At 38.5% G+C, this 17,165-nt stretch overlaps 1 protein-coding gene across 2 annotated transcripts in view; it reads right to left on the bottom strand.

The window, feature by feature from the left end:
* The window catches only part of LOC309554310 (uncharacterized protein-like), a 57,597-nt gene extending 50,546 nt beyond the window's left edge, over positions 1-7,051 (bottom strand). The window contains exons 1-2 of one of the 2 annotated variants that reach the window (XM_082255961.1): positions 6,832-7,051; positions 165-250 (exon numbers count right to left, since the gene is read on the bottom strand). In XM_082255961.1, the coding sequence (XP_082112087.1) occupies positions 165-250; positions 6,832-6,938 (193 nt within the window). In that variant the 5' untranslated portion in view covers positions 6,939-7,051. The remainder of the gene's footprint in view (positions 1-164; positions 251-6,831) is intronic. The other variant, XM_082255960.1, reaches the window with a different exon arrangement.
* Between the last annotated feature and the right edge of the window lie 10,114 nt (positions 7,052-17,165).

The following is a 17,165-nucleotide window of genomic DNA, read 5'->3' as shown; positions in this document are numbered from 1 at the left end:
GACGGCAAGTGGTTAATTGTACAAATTAAAGATAGAATCTGATTGGCTGGCTGCAATGCACAGCTGCTCCAAATTCTATCTGCTTCAGTTTGGATAAATTCTCTGCACTCTGTGCCTAAAACCAATATACAATTCCTGCAAGAAAACATTCCGCAATGTTGTACCTTCGTGTGGACATGCAGAATCCATGGCATAAAATTTCCCATCCGCCTGAATCAGAACCAGATGTTCCCCATCCTCCGAATATAATCTGTAAGAAAACACAAATGTTACATTTATCATCAAAGTAGAACTATAGGCAATGAGTAAGAAAATTACAACTGAAACATTCATGTAAACCCAATAAGACTGTATACTTTTTATATCTGCAAATTCCTCCTTTAGCTAATAAAAACCAGGAGATCCTGCCAATAAATGGCACTTCCTCTGATTTACCCCGCACTTAACCACTTTAAGACCGGAAGGATTTGCCCCCTTAATGACCAGGCCACGTTTTTCAACTTGGCACTGCGCCACTTTAACTGACAATTGCGCGGTTGTGCGACGATGTAACCAAAATAAATTTACGTCCTTTTTTCCCCACAAATAGAGCTTTCTTTTGGTGGTATTTGATCACCTGTGTGATTTTTATTTTTTGCGCTATAAAAAAAAAAAAAAAGAGCGACAATTCTGAAAAAAAAAAAAATATATATATATTTTTCACATTCTGCTATATAACATTTCCAAATAAAAAACAATTTAAAAATCAAAATTTTTTAACATTTTAGGCCAATTTGTTTTCTGCCACATATTTTTGGTTAAAAAAAAAAAAAAAAATAGCAACAAGCGTATTTTGATTGGTTTGCGCAACAGTTATTGCGTCTAAAAACTAGGGGAAAGATTTGTCATTTTTAATGGTTTTTTTTTTTATTTTATTTTTTTACTAGTAATGGCAGCGATCTGCGATTTTTTGCAGGACTGTGACATTGGGGCGGACAGATCGGACCCCTGACTGACATTTTTGACACTTTTAGGGGGACCAATGACATTACTACAGTAATCAGTGCTATACATATGCACTGTTACTGTACTAATGACACTGGCAGGGAAGGGGTTAACTTTACTGGTGATCAAGGAGTTAAGTGTGTCCCTAGGGGTGTGATTCTAACTGTGGAGGGGGGGGGCGTGGCTAGTGATGTAATCACAGAGACATACGATCCTGCTATGTAGGATCACATAGCCTCTGTCATTACTTCAGGGAGAATGACAGACGGCTTTGTTTACATCAGCCGTCTGTCTTTCTCCTTGTCCTGAGGGAGATCGCGAGTGGCCGGTGAACATTGGAGCCGCCGGGCACACACGCTGGCTCCCCAGGGAACGAGCGGGGGCGGAAGCACGCTGCCGGTGGCACGCGCTCGCCCCCTACAGGCTTGTGGGTGAACGACGTAGGTTTACGTCGCTTTGCCTGTAAGCGGCTGAGTGCCGCAGTAAATAGTCGTTAGGCGGTCGGCAAGTGGTTAAAGCAGAGTTCTGCCACCCCCTCCACAAATTAAAAGTCAGCAGCTACACACACTGTACACTTACTGTAGCTGCTGACTTTTAATATTAGGACACTTTCCTGTCCTGGAGTCCAGCGATTTCGGCACCGCAGCCGATGTTTCCACTGGCTGTCGGATGTTGCCGCCGCCATTGCCGGTAAGGGAACCTTGCAGCTTCACGGCTGGGTCCGTACTGCGCATGCGCAAAACATGCTGAGCTCGGTTACAGGCCTGGAAGCAGAGAAAGTAGGAGGGAGGAGGAGAGGGGGGCTGAACTTCTGATGTACCTCACCGTGGTGAGATCCGGTGGAAGTGGGGACAGGGTACCTATCAAAAACAGATACCCGCTCCCCCCCCCCCCCCGAAAGGTGCCAAATGTGGAAACGGAGGGGGGGGGGGGGGGGAGACAGATACGTTCCGCTTTGAATGGAACTTGAATGATGTTTGGGTCTGATCTAATCAATTAGGCAAGCGGCTCGATGATGAGAACAAAAAGTGGGGAAAGAGGGCATCCTTGACGGGTGGCTCATCCAATAGGGAACAGGTCAGATTTAAAGTGGAGTTCCACCCTGTTTCACAACTTTAAAGTTTTAGTTCGGGCTGTGCATTCTCAAGATCAATTGGGCATTTTTTATTTTTTTTTGGAGTTTCTTACCTTATTTTTACTTCATTATAATGTTCACTTCCTCCTTCTTCTTCCTTCCTCCCCCCTCCTCGGCCGTGGCCGCTGTCGTCACTTCCTGTTTTGCATTGCCTCATGGGAGCTGTTTGTAATAACTCCCAGAAGGCAATGGGCAATGACGCAGTGGCCGGCCTCTCCTCAACACGCGTTTTTTCAAAACCGGAAATGACGCGAGAGAGGCGGAGTAAAGCGCGTCTGGCGCCATCTTTAATAAGGGAAACACTGCTATTTTTGCCAGTGTTACCCTTTTCGTCCCAAATAGCGGATTGGAGTGAGTTGCAGATCGATCAGCGCTTTGATTTTTGCAGCAAGCAATGTGGATGGATGGGTGGGTGAATGACATGTCACAATTGTGATTTATGCAGCGATGGAATGTACACAGATAGAGGCAGCAGAGATTGCATACATCATGGGATGGTCAGAGATTGCATACATGGGTGGTCAGAGATTGCATACATCATGGGATGGTCAGAGATTGCATACATGGGTGGTCAGAGATTGCATACATCATGGGATGGTCAGAGATTGCATACATCATGGGATGGTCAGAGATTGCATACATGGGTGGTCAGAGATTGCATACATGGGTGGTCAGAGATTGCATACATCATGGGATGGTCAGAGATTGCATACATCATGGGATGGTCAGAGATTGCATACATCATGGGATGGTCAGAGATTGCATACATGGGTGGTCAGAGATTGCATACATGGGTGGTCAGAGATTGCATACATCATGGGATGGTCAGAGATTGCATACATGGGTGGTCAGAGATTGCATACATGGGTGGTCAGAGATTGCATACATCATGGGATGGTCAGAGATTGCATACATCATGGGATGGTCAGAGATTGCATACATGGGTGGTCAGAGATTGCATACATCATGGGATGGTCAGAGATTGCATACATCATGGGATGGTCAGAGATTGCATACATCATGGGATGGTCAGAGATTGCATACAGTATGTTTCTCTCTGTCGCTCTCTCTCATGTATCTTCCTGGAGGCGGGGAAGGGATATAGAGGGCGGCAACTTCCTCCTGAGCCAACATTTCTATAGCAACCTGTACTATGCCTAAAGCATAGTACTGCCCATGTGCGGGATTTCCTGCTGCATTCTGGGTAGCCAGAATGAACAGCAATCAGGAAGAAGGTCAGTAAGTCTTACACTGCTGCTTCAGACGCCCTTAGTAAAGATGACAACGCATAGGCAGCAGTTTTAAAAGTAAGATTTTCACTAAACAAATACACTGTTCAACTCATAAATATGCAAATAGCGGTTTTGTGAAGCGAGATGTATTAATATTACTGTGCTATTTTTGTTAAAAAAATTATTCTGAGGGTGGAACTCCGCTTTAAAACCGGCATATGCGAGATATTCTCGGTTTATTGCATAGGGATGAAATCTACTATGGGGTCCAAACCCCGATTTTTGAAGAGTGTACTGAAGATAGGACTACGAGAATGTTCTTTTTTTTTCATTTATATAATAAAAATAAAGCACACAGGAGATCAAATACCATCAAAAGAAATCTCTATTTGTGGGAAACAAAGGACATCAATTTTATTTGGGTACAGCGTCACATGACTGCGCATTTGTCCGTTAACCACTTGCCGATATACTGCGGCAGGCTGGCTCGGCTGTGCGAACCAACGTAGGGGTACGTCGGTCGCGTGCATGGTGTTAGGGGGTGAGCGCGCACCCCCACTAGGCAGTGGAGGCTCAGATTGCCGCCTGACACCCCCGCTGAGAGAGAAGGACGGTCAGATGTTGTAATCACAGCTGACCGTTCTTCTGTCTGGAAAGATCACAGAGCTCCTGTGATCCTTCTATATAGGATCACAGGTCTCTATGATCATTTCACAAGCCCCTCCCCCACAGTTAGAAAACACCCCCTTTGATCACCCACTAGGTCAACCCCTTCCCTGCCAGTGTCATTATTACAGTATGGGTCCTTTCACACGGGCGATCCGATCAGCCTGTCAGTTTTTCAGGCGGACCTGATTGGATCCTCCATGCATCTCTATGGGGCATCGGAATATCAGCAGAGACATGTTACATAGTTTCATAATAGGTGAGGTTGAATAAAGATAATAGTCCATCCAGTTCAACCTGTGTAGGTGTGTGTGTGGCTGTAATCATCTCACATAGCCCTGACACTGACACTCGCTGCTATCCGATTCCGATCCTGTCTGTGAAATCCGGATGGATTGAAACCGTATTTTCCATCCGTCTGGCAGATCGGATGAGAAGGGACAGGCGGTCCGTTCTCATCCGATCTCCCATAGAGAACAGCGGGGATCTGACAGCTCTGTCTCTGCACACAGAGCAGAGACGGAGCTGTCATCCACCTGCTCGATCGATCCCCCACTGAGCAGAGAACGGACTCTGTTGGACGGCACATCATGTGAAAGGACCCTTGAAGTGCATATTTTTTAGCACTGATTACTGTAATAATGTCACTGGTCCCCCCAAAAGTGTCAAAAATGTCAGTAAGGGGTCCAATCTGTCTACTGCAATGTCGCAGTCCTGCTAAAAATTGCAGATCGCCGCCATTACTAGTATAAAAAATAAATAAAAATGACATAAATCTTTCCCCTAGATTGTAGATGTGATAACTTTTGTGCAAACCAATCAAAATACGCTTATTGCGATTTTTTTTTTGTACCAAAAATATGTAGCAGAAAACAAATTGGCCTAAAAGGATGAAACATTTTTTTTTTTTTATTGGGAATGTTATATAGCAGAATGGGAAAAAAAGAAAAAAAAAAAAAAGAAAAAAAAAAAAAAAATTGCAGATCACCGCCATTACTAGTAATAAAAAATAAATAAAAATGACATAAATCTTTCCACTAGTTTGTAGACGTGATAACTTTTGTGCAAACCAATCAATATATTTATTGTGATTTTTTTTTTTTTTTAACAAAAATATGTAGCAGAATACAAATTGGCCTAAAAGGATGAAAAAATTGTATTAATTTTTTTATTGGGAATGTTATATAACAGAATGTGAAAAAAAAAAAAAACGCAGATCACCGCCATTACTAGTAATAAAAAATAAATAAAAATGACATAAATCTTTCCCCTAGTTTTTAGATGCGATAACTTTTGTGCAAACCAATCAAAATACGCTTATTGCGATTTTTTTTTTTTTTTTACCAAAAATATGTAGCAAAATACAAATTGGCCTAAAAGAATTAAAATTTTTTATTTTTTATTTATTGGGAATGTTATATAGCAGAATGTGAAAAAAAAAATAAATAAATAAAAAAATCGCAGATCACCGCCATTACTAGTAATAAAATGACATAAATCTTTCCCCTAGTTTGTAGACGTGATAACTTTTGTGCAAACCAATCAATATATTTATTGTGATTTTTTTTAACAAAAATATGTAGCAGAATACAAATTGGCCTAAAAGGATGAAAAAATTGTATTCATTTTTTTATTGGGAATGTTATATAACAGAATGTGAAAAAAAAAAAAACGCAGATCACCGCCATTACTAGTAAAAAAAAATAAATAAAAATGACAAATCTTTCCCCTAGTTTGTAGACGCCATAACTTTTGTGCAAACCAATCAAAATACGCTTATTGCAATTTTTAAAAATATGTAGCAGAATACAAATTGGCCTAAAAGGATGAAGAAATTTCATTTTTTATTGGGAATGTTATATAACAGAATGTGAAAAAAAAAAAAAAAAACGCAGATCGCCGCCATTACTAGTAAAAAAAAATACATAAAGATTATATAATATCTTCCCCTTAGCTTGTAGACGTGATAACTTTTTTGCAAACCAATCAATATATTTATTGCAATTTATTTATTTTTAACAAAAATATGTAGCAGAATACAAGTTGTCTAAAATCATGAAAAAATTTGATTTTTTAATTTTTTTTTTTGGGAATGTTATATAGCAGAATGTGAAAAATATATATATATATTTTTTTCTAGAATTGCCGCTCTTTTTTTGTTTATAGCGCAAAAAATAAAAATCGCACAGGTGATCAAATACCACCAAAAGAAAACTCTGTTTGTGGGAAAAAAAGGACATCAATTTTATTTGGGTGCAGCATCGCACGACCGCGCAATTGTCAGTTAAATTAATCCCAGAAGATTGCAGGGAGGGAGGGGGAGAGGAGAACTTCCGCTCAGGGCGCCGCGGCACTCCGAGCAGAAGTGGGAGCTGGTACCTGTCAAAACTAGGTACCCGCTCCCCCCCCCCCCCAAAAAAATGACATGCCAAATGTGGCATGTCAGGGGGTTAGAATACCTAAAGCGGAAGTTCCATTTTTGGGTGGAACTCTGCTTTAACCCCAAACACAGCACGTTGCAACTTTGTGGCGGCGAGCAGTCGCACCATTGCTAAAAAAAAAAGCGACTTTGCTGCACACAGGGCGGCCCATTGAAATGAATGATCTGCGATATGTGAGCAACACCCGCATGGGCCACACCGGACACCCCATCATGAGAATGAGCCCCCAATGATGAGATAATGGTGACCCCATCCTCTTCCATTCATTCTCAGGGTCCAGGAAGAGGGGTGGGGGATGGTAAGGGAGGTCGGTCAGCGGACATGTCCTTTAAATGCCCGGTTGTGACCCAGGAGGGGGCGTGGCTGCTCTTACTTGGTACATGGAGCCCGAAACCTCTCCTTCTCCCCCACACACTGCCAGCCGCTGTTCTCCACCACTTCCTTCAGAGCGCTCACCAACTCCTCCGGGAACCGCTCCATTCCCCCCTCACCGCACCGCTAACAGGGGGCACCGGGGCGGCAGGAGAAACTACTACAGACCGAGGCTTGGGCCTGCTCACTGGAGCCTCCTCCCGGCCTATGGAGTCACTGCTGACGTCCCCTAAGATCCCGCCCCCTCCCCGTCCAGAGCTTCCATGACAACCAAAACTCCATCCGGGTACCTGGGACTGTCCTCAGCATCTTCCCACCTTCTACTCTGAATTGTCATCATATTAATAATAATATTTAATATTATTATTAATTTAAAACTGTATTATGTTTATTATATTTTTATTATCATCATTTTTTTAATTATTATTTTTATTCTTATTTTAACAATTTAATGTTTATTTTTAATTATTAATAACCATTATCATCATTTTTTTATTATTATCTCTTTTTATTATTTAATAAAACTAATAATAATAATAATAATAATAATAATATTATTAATTCAAAACTGTATTCTATTTATTATATTTTTATTATCATCATTTTTTTTAATTATTATTTTTATTCTTATTTTAACAATTTAATGTTTATTTTATTTTTAATTATTAATAACCATTATCATCATTTTTTATTATTATCTCTTTTTATTATTTAATAAAACTAATAATAATAATAATAATATTATTATTAATTCAAAACTGTATTATGTTTATTATATTTTTATTATCATCATTTTTTTAATTATTATTTTTATTCTTATTTTAACAATTTAATGTTTATTTTATTTTTAATTATTAATAACCATTATCATCATTTTTTTATTATTATCTCTTTTTATTATTTAATAAAACTAATAATAATAATAATAATAATAATATTATTAATTCAAAACTGTATTCTATTTATTATATTTTTATTATCATCATTTTTTTAATTATTATTATTTTTATTCGTATTTGAACAATTTTATAGGGGGAAAGTTTCCGCGCTATTGGAGGAAATTAAGTAAATAAATGACTGCAGCCTACCTCAAAAATATAGGTAACTATATTTGGTAAATATGAGGAAAAGGGAGGTAATATGGCGCTGTCAGGCTAATAAATAGGAAAGATAAATAAATATGTCTTAAAGTGCACTGGTGATAAGGTGAATAAAAATCAAAATATATAAAACTTCATATGGTGAATCCTTAAAAAGTGTAAGTAAGTTTAAAGAATTTGATAAAAAAAATGTGTATCTATATAATGATAAATAGATAGGAAAATTAAGATATAAGTGATAAATTATTAAAAATCAATTCAGTGTGTAATCTTAAAGGTATATGTATGATTATATAAAAGAATTATAAAGTGGTGTTATAAATATCCTCCATATATACTTAAGGTGCTAATTAATCAGATATATATTGTGCTAGTGGGCCAAACAATAAATAGCTTTATATAAATCTGTGCACATACAACTCATAAATAGTGTCCCAGCAGTTTAAATAGCATAAATAAATAAATAAATATAAAGCGAATATATAGGAAAATTGTCCATATAAATAGCCAAATATTAAATGGTGCTGCAAATATAATTGAGTCCCAAGAGGGGTGATGAAGCAGGGATTTAACAGGATAAAATGGATTACAGGACTTCCAGACTGATGGGGGTGCTCAATACAGGAATCAGTGCTCCCCTCCTATTACTCCCGCACTCACCAGATGGTGGTACCCCCACAGGGGTAATCAGCGTTTGGGGTGACTCTCAAAGGTCCCTCCGATGGCTGGCTAGTAATCCACTTAATCCCGACTTCGTATCTTACTCCGGGGGAAATTGATGAAAAATCCCTCCTCGCAGACAGTTAAGTTGTAGGAGACAGTAGTCGGCTCCTGGCGGTGAGGGTCGAGCAGGTGACACACTTGGCTACAAGTCACGTGGCTATTTATTTATTTAAATTTCCTATTTATTAGCCTGACAGCGCCATATTACCTCCCTTTTCCTCATATTGAACAATTTTATGTTTATTTTATTTTTAATTTTTTTTTATTTTTTTTTTAATTATTATTAACCATTATCATCATTTTTTTATTATTATTATTATTATTATTATTATCTCTTTTTATTATTTAATAAAAATAATAATAATATTATTATTATTAATTCAAAACTGTATTATGTTTATTATATTTTTATTATCATCATTTTTTTAATTATTATTTTTATTCTTATTTGAACACTTTTATGTTTATTTTATTTTTAATTATTATTAACCATTATCATCATTTTTTTATTATTATTATTATCTCTTTTTATTATTTAATTAAAAAAATAATAATAATATTATTATTAATTTAAAACTGTATTATGTTTATTATATTTTTATTATCATTATTTTTTTAATTATTATTATTTTTATTCGTATTTGAACAATTTTATGTTTATTTTATTTTTAATTATTATTAAACATTATCATCATTTTTTTATTATTATTATTATTATTATTATTATTATTATTATTTTTATCTCTTTTTATTATTAAAAATAATAATATTATTATTATTAATTCAAAACTGTATTATGTTTATTATATTTTTATTATCATCATTTTTTTAATTATTATTTTTATTCTTATTTGAACACTTTTATGTTTATTTTATTTTTAATTATTATTAACCATTATCATCATTTTTTATTATTATTATTATCTCTTTTTATTATGTAATAATAATAATAATATTATTATTATTTTAAAACTGTATTATGTTTATTACATTTTTATTGTCATCATTTTTTTAATTATTATTATTTTTATTCTTATTTGAACATTTTAATGTTTATTTTATTTTTAATTATTATTAACCATTATCATCATTTTTTTATTATTATTATCTCTTTTTATTATTTAATAAAAATAATAATAATCTCTAAATGTTAAAGGGAGGAAATTTCTGGTGCAAATAAAGACACAAAAGTCTTTTTTTATTTACTATTATTTTTAATATAATTATATTTCTTTATGTTGATTTGTTTAGCTTATTTGATGATGATAATAATAAGAATAAGAATATTTAGGGGTGAAAATATATTTTTATTACTTCTAGATTGTAAGCTCTAACGAGCAGGGCCCTCTAGTTCCTCCTGTAGTAAATTGTATTGTAACTGTACTGTCTTCCCTCACATTGTAAAGTGCTTCGCAAACTGTTGGCGCTATATAAATCCTGTATAATAATAATAAATAATAATTAATGTAGAAAAGTTGTAACAATAAACAAATCAAGTATTACAGACAATTCGGGTGTATAGAATCTAAAAATTTGAAAAAAATAAAATCCAACAGCAGGAAGCATTATTGGAGTTCAACAAAGGCAGTTTCATATTAAATAATTGGGAACCATGGAGCCATACAAAGACAGAGTTAAAGAAACTCGTTATACCAGAGAAAGCTTTTGGCTATCCCTCATAAGAAGATGTAAAAGATAAAAACAAAAAAAAAAACTGTCAGACATCAAATAAAAAGGTCTGTAAAGGGAAAAAAAAAAAAAAAAAAAGAATGAATAATTTTCAAGTATAAGCGGGGGGAGTACAAGAAAGAAAAAAAGAAGAGAGGGAAAAAAAGAAAGAAAGAAAGAAATGAAGGAAAGGAAAGAAATAGAAAAAGTATGGAGGGGATATCAGGAAAGATAATAAGCTATAAGTAATGCACAGCAATAAACAGTAGAGCCGTAAACCGACAAGGGGAGGGACCAGGGAAGGCCACTTGCAAACTCCCGAAATTACAAGTCAAAAACATTTTTAGTAATTCGGGAGAGAAGAGCTTATTTTTAAGGGAGTCAGAGGAGGAGAAATGTGACCAAACAAGACATCTTCCAGATTTGAACATTTGCCGGCAATTTTTTCAGCTGGAACTTTGACGTTTGTGCTTGTAGATGTCATCACATGTAAGTGGTAATGATGGGCGGGGTTTTAGGGTATTTATGTTGTGCTGCATCACTTTACTCTTGTCCTGAGGAAGAAGAGTTTGTTCCTATTTAAAACGGCAAAATACCCGCTTGCCGACCGCGTTTCTTAGATGTATGGTGGCAGAGCGGCTCTGTTATCTGCCACTTCTGAGTAGGGGGCGAGCGCGTGCCACCGGTGACCCTACTGTGATGTGATCAGACACAACTCAAGCCCATCAGCGGGTGCCGGCCAATGGAAGTCCGCTGGCACCTGCCGATAGGCGAGGAGAGACACAGGACAGAGCTCTGCCAATGTGCATTAAACAAGGCAGAGCTCTGTTCTATCAGAGGGGAAGTGATGGATTTTGATTCCATGCAAAGCAGGGAATAAAATCCATCACTTCCCTTAGTAAAACCACAGCATAGTACACACAAAAACACTGGCTAGGCACACCGTTAACCCTTTGATAGCCCTAGATGTTTATGACCTTCCCACCCAGAGTCATTAGTACAGTGACAGAGTATAGTATATATAATATATACAGTATATATATATATATTAGTATAATATTAAGTATACTGTATGTATATATATATATATATATATATATATATATATACACACACATATACATATATATATATATATATATATATATATATATATATATATATATATATATATATATATATATATATATATATTATAATAATAATATTATAATAATAATAATAATAATAATAATAATAATAAAATACGTATATGTGTATATATATATTATTATTATCATTATTAGTATAGTATAGTATCACTATTCATTAGTGTCACTGGTGATGTCAGTGTAAGTCACCCAGTTCCCCCAAATTGTCACTTAGGGGTTTTTTTTTTTTTTCTAAAGCTAGAGAGGGTAAAATTAGTCATAATTCTACAGAGAAACCAATCAGCTTCCAGGTTTTATTGCTAAAGAATTAGCAAAATTAAAAAAATGAAACAAGGTTAGAAGCTGATTGGTTTCTATGCAGAATTGTGACTAATTTTGCCCTCTCTAGCTTTAGTATAAAAAAACAAAAAAAAAAACCCTAGTGTCCAATTGTCCACCGCAATATCGCAGTCCCACTATAATTCACTGATTGCCGCTATTACTAGTATAAAAAGTAAAAAATAAATAAAAATTCCAACATATGTCCCATAGTTTGTAGGCGTTATACCAATCAATATACGCTTATTGGTTTTTTGATTGTTTTTTTAACCAAAAAGATGTAGGAGAATACATATTGGCCTGAATTATTGAAGAAATTAGATTTTTTACATTTTGTTTTATTGGCTATGTTTTATAGCCGAAAGAAAAAACATTGTTTTTTTCCCCCAAAATTGTCGGTCTTTTTTTGTTGATAGCGCAAAAAATCAAAAATGCAGGTGCGATCAAAATACCACCTAAACAAAGCTCTATTTGTGGGAACAAACGACAAACTTTATTTGGGTACAGCGTCGCACAACCACTCAATTGTCAGTTAAAGTAACGCAGTGTCGTATCACAAAAAAAAAAATGGCCTGGTCATGAAGGGGGGTAAATCTTCTGGAGGGCTAGTGGATAAAACTTCATCACTGTGTGTTCACGTTTTGAGCCATTTAAGTGCCGCTTTAGTTTTTTGGCTGATTTGTTCTTCAAGCTTTGTTGAGCACCCGGCCTATTTTCTGTTGAATATGTGTTCAGTGGCAACTACTGGATTTTTATATACAGTATCCCACAAAAGTAAGTACACCCCTCAGATTTTTGTAAATATTTTATTATATCTTTTCATGTGACAACACTGAAGAAATGACACTTTGCTACAATGTAAAGTAGTGAGTGTACAGCTTGTATAACAGTGTAAATTTGCTGTCCCCTCAAAATAACTCAACACACAGCCATTAATGTCTAAACCGCTGGCAACAAAAGTCAGCACACAACTAACTGGAAATGTCCAAATTAGGTCCAAAGTGTCAATATTTTGTATGGCCACCATTATTTTCCAGCACTGCCTTAACCCTCTTGGCCATGGAGTTCACCAGAGCTTCACAGGTTGCCACTGGAGTCCTCTTCAGCTCCTCCATGATGACATCACAGAGCTGGTGGATGTTAGAAACCTTGCGCACTTCCGCCTTCTATTTGAGGATGTCCCACAGATTTTCAATAGGGTTTAGGTCTGGAGACATGGCCAGTCCATCACCTTTACCCTCAGCTTCTTTAGCAAGGCAGTGGTCGTCCTGGTAGTGTGTTTGGGGTCGTTATGTTGGCATACTGCCCTGCGGCCCAGTCTCCGAAGGGAGGGGATCATGCTCTGCTTCAGTATGTCACAGTACATGTTGGCATTCATGGTTCCCTCAATGAAATGTAGCTCCCCAGTGCCGGCAGCACTCATGCAGCCCCAGACCATGACACTCCCACCACCATGCTTGACTGTAGGCAAGACACACTTGTCTTTGTACTCCTCACCTGTTTGCCGTGACACACGTTTGACACCATCTGAACCAAATAAGTTTATCTTGGTCTCATCAGACCACAGGACATGGTTGCAGTAATCCATGTCCTTAGTCTGCTTGTCTTCAGCAAACTGTTTGCAGGCTTTCTTGTGCATCATCTTTAGAAGAGGCTTCCTTCTGGGACGACAGCCATGCAGACCAATTTGATGCAGTGTGCGGCGTATGGTCTGAGCACTGACAGGCTGATCCCCCCACCCCTTCAACCTCTGCAGCAATGCTGGCAGCACTCATACGTCTATTTCCCAAAGACAACCTCTGGATATGACACGTGTGCTCAACTTCTTTGGTTGACCATGGTGAGGCCTGTTCTGAGTGGAACCTGCCCTGTTGAACCGCTGTATGGTCTTGGCCACCGTGCTGCAGCTCAGTTTCAGGGTCTTGACAATCTTCTTATGTAGAGCAACAATTCTTTTTTTCAGATCTTCAGAGAGTTCTTTGCCATGAGGTGCCATGTTGAACTTTCAGTGACCAGTATGAGAGAGTGAGAGCGACAACACCAACTTAACACACCTGCTCCCCATTCACACCTGAGACCTTGTAAGACTAACGAGTCACATGACACCGGGGAGGGAAAATGGCTAATTGGATAGGATAGATAGAAAAGATAGAATAAAATATTTACAAAAATGTGAGGGGTATACTTTTGTGAGATACTGTGTATATATTTATATATATATATATATATATATATACAGTATATATATATATATATATATATATATATATAGATCTATCTATCTATCTATCTATCTATCTATCTATCTATCTATCTATCTATCTATCTATCTATCTATCTATCTATCTATCTATCTATCTATCTATCTATCTATCTATCCACAGTATATATATTATTATTATATAGTATTTATATAGCGCCGACAGTTTACGCAGCGCTTTACAACTTGAGGGTAGACAGTACAAATACAATACACTTTAATACAGTAGGAATAAGAGGGTCCTGCTCGTTAGAGCTTACAATCTAAGAGGGACGGTCAAGGGATACAAGAGGTACTAACTGTGGGGGATGGGTTGATGAAGAAAATAAAAGTACAGTGGTTAGGTGGATGCCAGATAGGTTTCTCTGAAGGGATGTGTTTTCAGGGATCGTCTGAAAGTAGACAAAGTTGGAGATAGTCGGACAGATGGGGGTAGAGCATTCCAGAGGATGGGAGAAGCTCGGGAGAAGTCCTGGAGGCGAGCATGGGAAGTGGTTACAAGAGAGCTAGAGAGCAGGAGGTCCTGGGAGGAACGAAGAGAACGAGTTGGTTGGTATTTTGAGACCAGATTAGTGATGTAGCTGGGCGCCAAGTTATGGATGGCTTTGTAGGTTATGGTTAGTAACTTGAATTTAATTAGTTGGTTGAGTGGCAGCCAATGGAGGGATTGGCAAAGAGGGGTAGCAGACACAGAGCAGTTTGCAAGGTGGATGAGCCTGGCAGCAGCGTTCATGATGGACTGAAGGGGGGATAGTCTTTTTAAAGATAAGCCAATGAGAATGGAGTTGCAGTAATCGAGACGAGAGATGACCAGGGAGTGGATTAGAAGCTTTGTGGCATCATTGGTTAGGAAGGGGCGTATCTTGGAGATGTTGCGGAGGTTGAGGTGGCAAGCTTTGGACAGTGACTGGATGTGTGGCTGAAAGGATAGTTCAGAGTCCAGGATTATACCTAGGACCTTGGCATGGGTGGACGGGTTGATAGTTGTGCCGTTGATGTTGACAGAGAAATCAGGGGAAGAGGACCGTGGGGGAGGAAATACCATGAGCTCGGTTTAGGATAGGTTGAGTTTGAGGAAGTGATGTGACATCCAGGCTGATATGTCTGTTAGTAAGCTGGTGATGCGTGAGGAGACTGAAGGAGTGAGCTGAGGGGTGGAGAGATAGATTTGAGTGTCATCAGCATAGAGATGATATTGAAAGCTATGGGAGGCAATCGCTGACCCAGGGAGGAGGTGTAGATTGAGAAAAGGAGTGGTCCAAGGACAGAACCTTGGGGGACCCCGACAGAGAAAGGAAGAGGAGAGGAGGTAGTAGAGTTGTAAGTGGCACTGAAGGTGCGTTGGGATAGGTAGGATGAGAACCAGTGAAGAGTACGGTCACGGAGGCCAAAGGAGAGGAGTTTTTTGAGGAGGAGGGGGTGGTCTGTGTCAAAGGCAGCAGAGAGGTCAAGGAGGAGTAGTACAGAATATTGTCCATCGGTGTCTGCTGTTAGTAGGTCGTTTGTGAGTTTAAGGAGAGCAGTTTCAGTGGAATGTTGAGGGCGAAATCTGGACTGAAGGGGATCAAGAAAATTGTTCTTAGTCAGATGGTCACTCAGTTGGTTGTAGACCAATCGTTCAAAGAGTTTGGAGGAGAAGGGGAGTAAGGAGATGGAGCATAGATTCTGAAGGTTGGTGGGGTCCAGTGAGGGCTTTTTAAAGATGGGAGTGACTAGAGCGTGCTTTAGAGAATTAGGGAAGATGCCAGAAGAGAGGGAGAGGTTGAAGATGTGAGTTAGAGTGCGCAGAATAGAGTCAGAGGGTGAGCGTAGCATGTGCGATGGAGCAGGATCCAGGGGGCAGGTGGTTAGATGGGTGTTAGATAAAAGTACAGCAACCTCGTTAATACTAGTAGGGTGGAACGAGGGAAGTAATGATTGTACCTGTGGATATGGGTTGGTAAGTGGGGGAGGTTTCTGCACATTGGAGATCTCCTCGCGAATTGTATCTATCTTATTTTTGAAGTGATTGGCGATCTTCTGGGCAGTGAGCGAGTTAGAGGGTGGAGTTGGTGGAGGACAGAGTAGAGAGTTAAAGTTAGAGAAGAGATGACGGGGACTAGAAGAGAATGTTTGGATGAGCGTGGTAAAATAGGTTTGCTTGGCAGTGAGGAGGCAGGAATAATATTTTAGAAGGGCAGATTTATATTTGTTGAAGTCATCCAGGGACTTAGTCTTACGCCACAGGCTCTCAAGAGCGAGGCTACATTTTCGGAGACTTCGGGTGTTGTCTGTTTGCCAGGGTTGTAGGAGTCAGGCCGAATTCTGAGTGTAGTGAGGGGAGCGAGCTTGTCTAGGGAGGATGACAGCGAGCTGTTATAGATGGAAGTGGCTAGGCTGGGGCATGACAAGGGTGATATTTTGTCATATAGATGGTCAGTGGCAGAGTAGAGCATAGAAGGGTTGAGGTGGCGAAGGTTTCTACGGGTAACTGTTAGGCGGTTGGAGGGAGAGGAGGTGGAAGACAGGGAGAGTGCGAAACTAATAAGGTGGTGATCAGATAGTGGGAGAGGTTTGTTGGAGAGGTTGCAGGGAGTGCATAGACAGGAGAAGACTAGGTCAAGGGTGTTGCCAGTGGAGTGTGTAGGAGACTGTATCCATTGCTTCAGGTCAAGAGATGAGGTTAGGCTGAGAAGTTTAGAAGCAGTAGTAGTATTGTCATTAACTGGGATGTTAAAGTCACCAAGAATGATTGTGGGGATATCAGAACAGAGAAAGTACGGTAGCCAGGCAGAAAAGTCATCAATGAATGTCTATACTGGTCCAGGGGGCCGGTAGATGACAGCGATTTTTAAAGAAACAGGAGAAAATAAACGAATGCAATGCACCTCAAAAGAGGAGAATGTCAGAGAGGGAGGTAGGTGAAGTACCTGATAGGTGCTGTATGGGGCTAGAAGGATTCCCACTCCACCTCCCTTCCATCCACCTGGTCTAGGAGAGTGAGTCCAGAGGAGGCCGCCATTGGGAGAGGGAAGCAGGAGAAGTAGTATCGGAATTATGAAGCCAGGTTTCAGTGATGGTGAGTAGGTTAAAGGAATTTGTGATGAAGAGGTCGTGGAGGGAGGTGAGCTTGTTA

The sequence above is a fragment of the Pelophylax lessonae genome (assembly GCF_965119305.1).
Source record: "Pelophylax lessonae genome assembly, chromosome: 4".
Taxonomy (NCBI): Eukaryota; Metazoa; Chordata; class Amphibia; order Anura; family Ranidae; genus Pelophylax; species Pelophylax lessonae.
The sequence above is the reverse complement of the archived record's forward strand: the minus strand, read 5'-3'. Positions and strand labels throughout refer to the sequence as shown.